This window comes from Phragmites australis, chromosome 7 (genome assembly GCF_958298935.1).
Source record: "Phragmites australis chromosome 7, lpPhrAust1.1, whole genome shotgun sequence".
Taxonomy (NCBI): Eukaryota; Viridiplantae; Streptophyta; class Magnoliopsida; order Poales; family Poaceae; genus Phragmites; species Phragmites australis.
Window position 1 is genome coordinate 24,924,055 of NC_084927.1, and position 12,307 is coordinate 24,936,361.

General features: G+C 40.2%; 1 protein-coding gene across 1 annotated transcript; it reads right to left on the reverse strand.

Moving 5' to 3' along the window:
- Window positions 1–5,369: 5,369 nt before the first annotated feature.
- On the reverse strand, window positions 5,370–11,984 carry LOC133924330 (probable protein phosphatase 2C 41). Its single transcript, XM_062369814.1, has 6 exons — window positions 11,821–11,984; window positions 11,475–11,693; window positions 10,708–10,950; window positions 10,353–10,629; window positions 5,929–6,083; window positions 5,370–5,828 (listed from the first exon to the last, which is right to left on the reverse strand). Exons 2-6 carry the CDS (start codon window positions 11,511–11,513, stop codon window positions 5,688–5,690), a joined length of 855 nt encoding a protein of 284 aa, XP_062225798.1. The 5' UTR covers window positions 11,514–11,693; window positions 11,821–11,984; the 3' UTR covers window positions 5,370–5,687.
- Between the last annotated feature and the right edge of the window lie 323 nt (window positions 11,985–12,307).

Below are 12,307 nucleotides of genomic sequence, written 5' to 3' on the forward strand. Positions count from 1 at the left end.
TACGAAATACCTGTTGCGCATCGATAATGGCACCAAGGAGACTGATGGTGATGGCAACATATGACTTTCTGATGATATATACGTGACGTATACAAGAAATGACGCAAACCTTGATAAACTTATAGATAGCGTATTTCTGATGCTCGACGCTAACCTAGCTAATCCAAACTATATCACGTCGAGAGCTATCCTGTCTACACGAAATGAGTGCGTGGATACAATTAATATGAAGATGATTGGTGGGGGATGAGATGGTGTATCATAGTTTTGATCGCGCTGAAGATAACCCCCACGACTACTACCCTCAGGAATTCCTTAACTCTCTGACCCCAAAGTTGCCTTCACATGTACTAAAGCTTCAAGTTAATTGTCCAATCATACTGCTCAGAAATATTGACCCCACTAATGGACTTTGCAACAGGATAAGACTTGTGGTCTGGGGGATTCTGAAGAAATGTTATTGACACAGGGATCGTGCTTGAAAAGCATACTGGGAAGATGGTTTTTCTACCTCGGATCCCCCTATGACCCTCTGACGATGAAATATTTCCTTTCTGATTCAAGCGGAAACAGTTTCCCATCAAGCTCAACTTCGCAATGACGGTCAATGAGGCACAAGGACAAACCATCCTGAATATCGACGTGTACCTCCCCCAGCCAGTGTTCTCTCAGGGCTAGCTGTACGTCACGCTGTCTAGAGCCACTACCATAAAAAACATCAAGATCCTCGTAACCCCAGATGACAATAATAAAAGAACAAGCGCCCAAAGCAGAGTTAGATTTGCACTAAGAATATCATCTACAGAGAGGTCCTTACCCCTTAGTCGAGGTGTTATTGCTTATTTATCGATTTCAGTGCAGTTTTAGTTATTGCATCATTATCGATTTTAGAACTTATACAATAAATGTTTTCATGGTCTAATTTTTTTTCATGAGATCCTATGGTTATTTTATACATTATTCAAGTTTCTTAGTGGCCTGTTTTATTTCTTCTTGGTTGCTATTCATCAATCTTTATCTAAGTTGTAATATTGCTTTTGCATAGTCAAGTCGATCGAAGTCTTCGAGGTGGCGTCTAATAGTGACATCTCTGTGCAATCTGATACACGGTGTAATATAACTTGTATTTCAACATGTAACTTTTTTTTATATATTGATATGGATTGTGGTATATAAGTCTACACGATAATCTTATAATTGCAATGGAGCGGGTAAGATGATTTGCCCATGCTCTCGTGGTGCGAAGGAGGAATGTGCTCTAAGCATAGGGGTGGATGCAAAATAAAAAAGTACTTGGATAGTCCTCTAGCATTTGTTCAACATTTTGTTTTCAGTAGAGAGATTATTTCGAAAACAATGCCTACTTCGTTTCATTCGGATGAAAAAATATCAATGTAATATTATCGTTTATCTCTTAGATAATATATTGTTTTAAGAGTTGTGTTCTGGTGCTCCCTTTTTGTAAAATTTGAGAATCTTAAAGCAAAACTAGTTCATGTGGCTACAGGCAACACTTTTGATTTCCGTTGCAATATAGCTTTCCATCGTAGCTCGTATGGCACTTAGTTAACTATATTATCACATGTAAATTTTTAGCTCCTTTTGTAATGCAGGAGCATTCAACTAGTAGTAATTAATAAAAGATGGTCAGTATCGGCAAAATATATTATCTGACCTCAAGATCCTCGACGACTAAAAAAGAGAACAAATGATTCAGCTTTTTTAATTAAAAAAAGAATGACTCAATGAAAATAAATATAATACACTATTACATTACATTTTAATCATCTTATCTACATCCACTCATTTTCATGAAACAACGAACCACAACCTAGTTGTTAACTTTTCTTGTCTCTTCTTTCTCCACATAACAAATAAGGCTATGACTCAAGTAGTCATCGCCAAGCCGAGCCACTTCTTCTTTTTGCAATCAATCCAGTGTGTAAACTCTCTGATCATCAGACCTTCCGGTGTGTTGATATCCTGCTTTGACATCTTCTGTAAAACACTATGGTGTGTTGGCTTCTTCATCACCAGATCACCCAATGTGTTGAAATTTTGTCTTCCCTTATTTGCAGCTTCTGTTAAATGCTCTGGTATACCTACTCTTCTAACACCGGATCATCCGTATATTTAACTTCACTTTCCTTTGAAGATCAGCCCTTCTGTTAAATACTCTGGTGTGCTTCTGCTCTCATCACTAGATCATCCGGTGAGTATAACATACCCAGAAGAAATACTCTTATGTGTACAAAGTCCTGAGCACCAGACCATCCAGTGAGGTTATTTTTCCCAGGACTTGTCCAATTCAATCCATACTTTGTCCCGGCTTTAGTGGCTTCTTCATGTATTGTATTCATGAGATCTACTAACATATATTCTTGACAAATATGTTAGTCTAAATGACTATATTTTCATTAATCAACAAAATCATAATCATAGCTCAGTAGAGTCATTTTCGCTACACCAACCCCTGTCGAAGCAAATTACCCCTAACTCATCATGACATCGGATAGATAGGTATGCTCTGCTCTGCTTATCATGTACATCTTGTACCATCACCGAAAGCTGTCATGCTTACCGTCAGACCATCATACGGTATTAAATGCTACATAATGGGTCACTACAAGTCCACACCCCCCATGACCATGCTTCCCCAAAAGCAAGTGTTTGGGAAAGAGAAAAACACTCAAGTATGCAGTATTAAATGAGTCTTGACTGGTTATATGAGTACCTACTTTTACAACCAGCAAGAACCGGTCGCAAGATCTCACTGCATGACTAGGGAGAGCGCGAGCTTCCCTCTAGTCGCACGTTATGGCCATAGTCTTAACAATACCTATCGCACACTAATACTTCACGGTGCTAGGCGCGCCACTTGAGGCGCTCTCTTACCTATTACACCGATATGTATAATCTCATAGAGAAACATGTTTGATTGTCTACATCTACTGCTCCAATCTAGCCCAACGAATGCAAATATACTTCTTTAGGTATCCACTCACATAGACGGACCCACTGTCAGTGTCATAAAATCATCTTCATACGTACAATTAATCATAATCTTAATTTTTACATCTTCACATATAATCTTAGATTCAATCAAATAAATATAAATCTATCGTAACATTCAACTAAATATTATTCTTTCCTACCGGTATAACGCTCGGTTAGACAGCTCTACGGAACCATACCGTTAGCGGATATTGGGCCGAACAGGATCGTGGTTATTTCCCGTGATTCGATTTTAGGGTGGGCCGAATCCGCTCATTACAATTCTTGGGATAGGCCGAACTGGGTCACGATTATTCGCCGCGATCCAGTTTCAGGATGGGTCAAATAGGATCGCCATTATTTTCCACAAACTGGGCCGAGATTATTCTCCACGAACCGATTCTGGTTGGCTAAACTGGGTTGCCATTGGTAGGCCAGAATCATCTGAATTTGGGTTTTATGATCAGGATTGGCCATGGGTCTTGACTACGATCACTACCGTTCATCTATGATTCAACGTTGCCGATGTGTTTCAAACAGGCACTACTTTCCTCCATCCGCAAATACGTACCTCCGCAGGTATGGTTCTGCAATTTTGCCGGTCTCGTCTCGTCGCCTCACAGAGTCACAGGCGTCGTCTCCGCTGCCGGCGAGGGTCCCTGGGCTCGACCACCGCGGCCTCCCAGACAACGATCGAGTCCTTGGACGCGTACCATGGAGTCGATGTTCCTGCTTCCTTGTTCTATTCATCGTTTGGGGCTATCGGGAATTCGTTAGTGAGATGTGCGCAAAAGGTCAGGCTTGCATCGAAATTCAACATGGTTGCAAGTGTTACACAGCTGTTACGCGTCTATTTTGTTTAGGTGTTCCCTTCGTGATCACGCACCAGGCGCACCACACACCTTATTTTGGTGTTTGTTTCTATAATCCGGATATGGAAGGATATAGTGTGCCTGATTTATATATTTGTACATGCATGCCATAATTAATATCATTACATAATTATCTAAATATTCCATATTTTCATAGTATCAAACACGATTGCACCTACAACTACACCTTTCTGCTAACCCTAACTCTAGCATATTGCCACCTCCCTCCTCCCACTCCTCCCCCTTGGCTACCATTGTTGGCGACGACGACACCATCCGACATGAGCAGGAGGCATTGCCGCCGCACACCGAGAGGAGGAAGCCACCGTCACTACCCAACACGAGGCCCTCTGAGGCGGTTGTCATCGTCTCCTTGCACGCACAGGCTATTGACGTCCTCAAAATCTGTCCTCGTCATCCTCAACCTCGCCTCTCCCTCCTACTCCTAGTGGTGCGGTATCTTCCTTACCGCCCTCAACAATATGCCTTTTCACTGACTCTACGGACTAGGTACGAATGGATTATCACATTCTCCCATGACTCTACAGCTCCATCTCCGTCGAGCTCCTTGAGATAATGATGACTCACACCTTTACTATGCGACTCGTGTGGATGGCCCTTGAGTAGCAGTTCATCGGTAATAACGAGACGCCACTGAACACGTCAAGATTGACTTCCAGTTGTCCGGAAATGAGTTATCCTAAGTGGTGTTCGCGTTTTTCTTTGACGAAGCTCAAACTGTTAAGACGTGTTAGACAGTTGCCCATCTTTTTTGTTTTGCTGTTTCCTCCATGGATCACGTCCCGGCCGCACCGTCTATCTTCTTTTGATGTTTGTTTCTATAAACCGGATACTGGAGGATACGCCTGTGCGTGACATATATATTTGTACTTGCGTGCCATAATTAATCACATTATGTGACTACCCGAATATCTCACGCTCAATAAGATTTAATAGAACCCCAAGTTATCTAAAACGCAACTCGGCTATGGTTCAACGAGCGAAACATACCAACAGTGGAGGGGGATTCACACCAGATATACTCATGGCCTCACACGAGACTTGCCACTCGCGAGAGGTGGTGTGGACGGCAGGAGCATGGGACGAGGCATAGGAATTAGAGGTGGGAGTATTGAGTTGGACTTTTACACCCAGTCTCTTTGTTTGGCATGTGATGAGAATTAAGAAAGTGAATGAGATTTTCTTTTCACTGTTTGGTGAGCGAATGAGAAATTATATGAAATTGATTTAGTTCACAAGATATGTTAACATAAATTAAGATTACGATGAATGGTAGGAAAAAAATAACTCCTACCTAATTGCCACCCTCCGAAAGACTCCACCTGTAAACTCTCACTCACTCCAACCAAACTCATCCACGTTAACTCCCATTCCCTTGAACCAAACTCACCCTAAGAGCCAAGGAAAGGCTTCGTAAAACATTATGCTTATATAACATTGGGTTAGTGGTTCTAGAAAAAAAAAAACTTCGGCATCTTGCAATTGTTTCAGGTACCCGTCCAAATGACTATTTAGTCTACTCTCACAAATTCACAATGTAGCACGGTTAACTTCCAATATCTGCAACCATTATTTACAGATGATAACTCTTGGGCCCTCACACTTGTACCTTCGAATCGCCAAACAAATAATCCTAGCATATTTATATATAAACTTACAATGGAGCCGACAAATCATTTACAACCAACATTCCAGTAATTATTCTTTAGATTACCACTGTTGTCATCAGGTAGCCTAAGGTTTGCTGTTTAACTCGTTGTGTTGTCCGTGACAATCCTCCGTGAGTCGCCAGTAAGAAATTTAAACCTTGAACCGAACAACAATGCATGATATGTCATCTTTACTCTCTCTCTTTAGCGCTTCAGCAGTTAATTGCTTGGCCGCTGCGTGTGGATCCTTAAACCTTTTGGCCAAATCAACGACTTCCTGATTGTTCATCACCTGGTCGACAAAAAGAAAATATTAAGAATATAGCCATGGATATGCTTCCGATCAGCTATATCCTGGCCATTTGGCCAAATTTAGAAATAACAAGCCACACCTTCCAAAGGCCATCACTCGCAAGAACGAGTAGCTCGGCAGTGTGATCTATGTCTTCGACTTTTATGTCGGGCTCTGATCTCAAAAGTGATTTTAGATTCTTGTCTCCAAAAGCTCTGGAGACAGCCAACTGACCACATACTCGGGGAACATCTCCTGAAATTTACAGCGTTAGATTCAATAGGCTGTAAACAGGAAATGTTAAATTGCATAGTTTGCTAATTTTATTATGGCACACATAGTTCTGCTTAATTGCTTATCTAGGCATAGCATATTAAAGGGTAAGAATTGCACATGAAAGAAGAAATACTAATATGATTTTCCTGCAGCTACGATTATACTGGAAGCTTCAGTTTTTTTCCAGGTGAAGTGAATCTATAGTTTCCACCGAAAGGTGATCACGGAAATATGTATGAACTTGTGAACAGATCTTCAAGTTAGCGCACTGCAATGGGTTCAGCGATTATCCCCAAATATTAATGCTGTTTCAGTAGCCAATGAGTTGAGCGCACATAGAAGCTGAATAGACCAAAACAACTTACTAGTCGCTGATAATATAAGGTAGAGGCAATTTGCTAGGTACCATCGTAAAAATCACAAAAGTTGAAAAATATCATCGGTGTGAGGAAGACATGTGCTTGGGCCCATATGTCATCCTCCTAGCTGATGGTATTTTCCAATATGTGCACTTTTGCGATGGTATACACCTAATTTTGCCTATAAAGGAAAAATTTGCTGAGTAACATCACAAAAATCACAAAAGTTAGAAAATATCATCGGTGTGAGGATGACATCTGGACCCTAAGCCCATATATCATCCTCACAGTAGATGGTATTTTCCAATATGAGCGCTTTTGCAATGGTATCTACCTAATTTTGCCAAAAAAGAATGGAGGTAATATTAGCTAATCTTAAGGTGTTTTAACTGTAGTAAGGTTTAAGGCAATTACTTGTATTCTTAAACCAAAAATATTGGTCAAATTTCCCTAAACAGGAATACTGTTCAAAAAGCTGAAAGGTTCCTAGATTATTTTCTCACTATTAATTTTTTTAGGAGGGCATAGTTCACCATTCTCCATCCCTATGTGTTCATTTTTTGGGTAAATTGCACCCTTGAAATGTTATCTTGGAGGTAATGGTATAATACAAGCCAAGAACATCCTATTGTTTCTTGTGCCATGTTCTTTCTGCAGATACTCATTTTTTATAGCCTTCTACTTCTCTGCTTGTTTCTATCACATATTTGTCTGTGCAATAATTCTAAGTTTCAGTATTACCTTATTTTTGAGATGTACCTAGCAAATTGCACTCTTATAGGCAATATTATGTGGATACCATCACAAAAGCGCTCATATTAGAAAATACCATCGGATATGAGAATGACATATGGGCCTAGGGTCCACATATCATCATCACACTGATGGTATTTTTCAACTTTTGTGATTTTTACAATAGTACCTAGCAAATTGTCCCTTCTTTTTTAGATGTCATTTTAGCTTCTAGCACAAACAACAAGGTGACAATCAGTACTCCCACCTTTGACATGTCTACCCTTTTGATTACTACCATCTTCAATTAATAGCACCCAAACCACCCAATCCTCCATGCTCATTCAATTCAATTCCAACTTCCAATATTTTTTAATAGGGGCTCTTTAGGAAAACTCCACCTATAAAGCCTAAAACGACATATATTTGAGAACAAAACCAAGTTTCTAAAATGATATCTATTTGAGAATGGATGGAGTATATGTTAGTGCTAAAATTGTATTGTCAAGTTCAAATGATTCCTTGCGGTAACTGCACAAGACTTCTTTTTGAACCAGTGAGCAACTGCATACATTGAGCAATGCTATGTTACATATAAACTGCTGAAATATGGTAGTGATGGTGAAGGTTTATCTAGCCCTTAAGTGTAGCTTTGGTAATTAATGACAATATCTTTAGACTAACAATTGTATTGAGAATTGTTAGTATGTTGTTTCATAGGTGATGCATAGAGGATTGAGTATAGATTCATTGAGGAATGCCATGTAATCAAGAGAAATGCATCAAGATAAATGAGCTTTAGGTGATGCTCATGAGATAAAGGAAGAAATTTACAATAAGCATAAAAGCTAAGTTACTTGTGAAGATCAAGTAACTAAATGTATGAGATGTCAATTAAGTTTTATAAGCTAACGTATATGCTATGTGCTTGAAAGTGAGTGGGGTTAGGTTATATATGAAGATTGACAATAAGAGTGAAGGCCAGGTTACTTGTGAAGATCAAGTGGCTTAATGTATAAAATTGTCAATTAGGTTTTATAGATTAACGCATGGGTTTTGTGTTTGAGAGTAAGTTTTGGTTAGGTTCCATAAGAAGGCATGAATTGAATTGAGATATTTAATATGCTAAAATTAGAAGAAGTAAGATCAAGACAAACTTAGTGGATAACTTTCGTACTTGATGCTTACGGTGCGTACCTAAGTGGTTAAGATGATGAAAAGACAGAAGTCATCTATGCTTGGTGCATGAGAAGCAATCAAATGTGCTTCATCAAGCTTGCCGAGATCAAGTAAAGATCAAAGTAGGAAACGAGGATGATCATCATCATCAAGATGAAGAGAAGTGACGACAAGCCTTGAAGAGCTATGAGAAGCATCGGGGCTTCGATGATGTGTTCGTTAAGTCTGACGGGATTGCTCAAGACAAAGGTATAACTAGAATATGTTTTCCAATTTTGCCGGTCTCAAAAAGTTTGGTGGGAGACCGGGTTATAGGATCGATAACCGTACTATCAAGAGAGGTTACCGGTTTTGCTCGATTGTTGTGTCGAATGCTCAAACCATATTTAGTGCAGGATAAATTTGCGTTAAGAGTTTGTTTTAGGAATATGGAATATCTAAAAGGGTGTTTTAGATTTAACCCTTTGTGTTGTCAGTCTTAATGGCGAAAAGTGGTTGTAGCCAAGCCTTAGTGGTGTTTAGCATGTTCCATATGGTTTCTAATTTAATCTTAGGGGATTAAGCTTTGAAAAATTATCGGAGGTGTCCGAATCAGTCTTCGGAGTGTTCCTAACTTTAATCCAATGTGATTGAGATCATGAATTTAGTAGGGATGTGTATCCCTCTAAATAAGTTTTCCGTGGAGTCCAAGATCGCCGAAATCGGACTTCGGGATAAAAAATTATCGTTGTTTTCAGAGTCAGCTGTGCTGATCTCGAAAGTTCTGGTTTTAGACCCGAAGTACCGAGTTAGTCAGAAGTTCCAGGTTCAACCCAAAAGGAAGCTCTCTGTTTTGGTTTTCTCATGGAACCGGAAGTTCCAAGTTAGGTTATCCTTTGAATAGAAGAACAGCTGTAACGGTAACTTTTCGACCTCCAACTTAGGACCTGGAAGTTCCGGGTTAGATCAGAATGTCTATAATGGCTAGTTTTTCATAGTGAGATATAAATACCTCTTTGGCTCCTTGTGTGGGGGCAGAGCTTTGGAAGTGGTTTTGCTGCTTTTGTGGTGTTTGTGAGAGGTGTTAGAACTTAGTGTTCCACATATGAGTGCTCTCCTCCCCTCTCTATCAAGAATTTGTGAAAACCAAGCCTTTGTGGCTTAGTGAGAATGGACTGAGGTGTGTGGAGCTTAGTTTGCTCGCACATGTCGCATTAGTTGCGTGTGTTTGAGCACTCGGTGTTGATCGTGCGCGAGTTCAGGAGTTTGTTGCTCTTGGATATCTTACTAGATTTGAATAATCTTTGTCACACCTTAGGATTATAACTTTCACACTTATTTAGGGTGATTGTGCACTAGTTGAAGCTAACATATTTATGTTTTTCAATTGTAAAAAATATGTTAGTTTATTTCCGCTGCAAGTTTAGACCAAATATTAAAAATGGTCGAAGTTTTGTTAAAACGCCTATTCAACCCCCCCCCCTCCACCCAAGGCAACATCATTGTCCTTTTAGATGGTCTGACTTCTAAAATTCCACTTCCCATAATGACATAACACAATGGTTGTTTCAAAATATCAGAATTCAAGAACTACAACTGGTTATATTATTTACATATGCAATGCATCATTAAGCCATTACCAGCATCATCTTGCTACAACATATACGCTTTTGTTAAATATATCTTGCCACACGAACCATCTCAATAATATGCTAACCACATAGTGTTGTACGATCAACACTTCCACATAATTAGTGATTAAGATTAAAAATATAGTAATCATGTCACCGAACTTGACTAGTAGACACCTTTTTCATTTTCTCATGCCTAAAAACTTTTCACTAAGATTCCATCAAAAAATATTTCACTATGATTGTGTATTTGAGATGTTCAGATGCTCTGCAGCAAGACCAGTGAACCAAATATAAAAAATGACTAGACACACCAACCATTTAAATCAAGGTAACATGTTTAAAGAATATAAGAATTGAGGGCGCACCTGGCATGTTTGAAACAAAGCCACCCCTATTTATAATTACACTACGCTCAACATTTGGATCATGGTCTATTGACATCTGTATGGCTTCACCACCTTTCAAAAGAACAGCTCTTGAATCCCCAACATTAGCTACCCACAACTTCCTGCCGTTTACAAGAATGGCAGTTACAGCAGTGGAACCACCTTGTCCCAAATCTGGAGTATGTGACAGAATAGCTTGGTCTGTTTTTTCATAAGCTGTTGTGATCGCTCTATCTGTATGTGTCCAAAACTCTTCCTAAAATAGCATGATAAGAATAAGATCACCACAGTGCTGGTGAATGAATCCTTATTGAAATGAAAGCTAAAAACTTACTTCATTCAAAATATTTGAAAACAAATTCTTCTGTAAGTACGCAGGAACGGTATCTCCTAGATGACCATCATAAATAGCAAAAAGACCAAGCTCATTTCCTTTCACTTCAACAAGATCAGCGACATGATAGTCCTCCATTGGATGATTCGTCATCCCTCTTACAAGGTTATAGCCATAGCAGACCTTGACTTGACCCTGACAGCTTTTCCCTTTACCAGATGCCGTTGACGCATGCCCCGTCAACTGTATACAAGTAGCACAATTAACAAGAGTGAAATGGCTGAAGTGCTAAAATGATATAGATTGCAGTTGTTAGAGCACCTAACTTAGTTAGAAACCTCGTAAATAGTGATAGTTCATGAACCGTATTACTTTTGAGAGTGCTTCCAGCTGGAGCTTAGAGCAGGTATGGTGAAGAATTGGTGAAACTCGTGTCGTTAGTATCTAAGGATAATGACGGTATTTTATGTCAATGAAATCAATGGTAGTCACTAATAATTACCACCGAAGCATACTGCGTAGCAACATCAGCACATTCTTTCGACTAATTCAGCTATAATATGGCAGGATAAAAAAAAAAACTTAATCTTTTTAGGACGATAAAGTAAAGCTGAATTTGAAGCAGGAAATATCACTATCTGCTCTAACTGCCATCCTAATACATAACTAATTGGCAAAAAGGTACAGAAAAATCCCATACACACGAGTTTACGACGCAAAAAATGACGAAATACGTGCCTGCAGAAACTGATCAAAAGTGGACTTACCTCGGAGCGACCGGCGCCAAAACAGCAAAACCTTGCCATACCTTCGAAATTCTCTCTCAGTTCCGAACCAGGAACGAAACTGAAAAGAAAAAAAAAACAGAAAGGGGAGAAATTCAGAAACCCACACCGCCACCAAGACCTCTCCCACGACACCACGAGGGTCCACTTCGGTCACGGACGCCGTTCCAAAACCGCGCACTTTTCATGGAATCTTGTAAACTGCAATAAAAAAAATCGAAAGAAATTTTCGATAAAGCAGATCCAGAAGCGAAACCAGAAGGAGAATTCAACAGCAGGAGCGGAAAATATTTCTGGGAAAAAATCGCAGGGTAACAGATCAACTTACCAATCGATCCAGCGCGCCTAGAACCCAGAGATTCGTAGGGGAAGGGGAGGAGTTCAAAGCCTGGAGCTTTGGGCGGTCGAGGAAGTGAAGAAGCTGGGCTTCTCCTTGAGGCTTCGTAGTAATTTTCCTTTTTCGTCGGGTTTGCGCGTCGGGACGAAGAAGTCTATGGGACAGGCCTTTCAAGGGTCAACACTCAACAGGAAGCAGGCGGCTGGCCCACACATTGTGTAGACTCGGTTCATAAACCGATCCATGCCGATGGAGACAGAACCCAAATCTCGAGGCGCCAACGACGGTTGTGAGAGCCCTAGCCCTGTGAACCGCGTCTGTGCAGATGAGGCGGCTCGGAGACCACAGGGGAGAAGAAATGGTCATACCCGCACGCGACGGGCCCGAGAGAGGAGCTTCTGCGTGGGTGACTGAACAGTGGGCCCAAAACTGTGGGTCCCGAATGTCGTATGACTGTGTAACGTGGGGATGAGTGGGT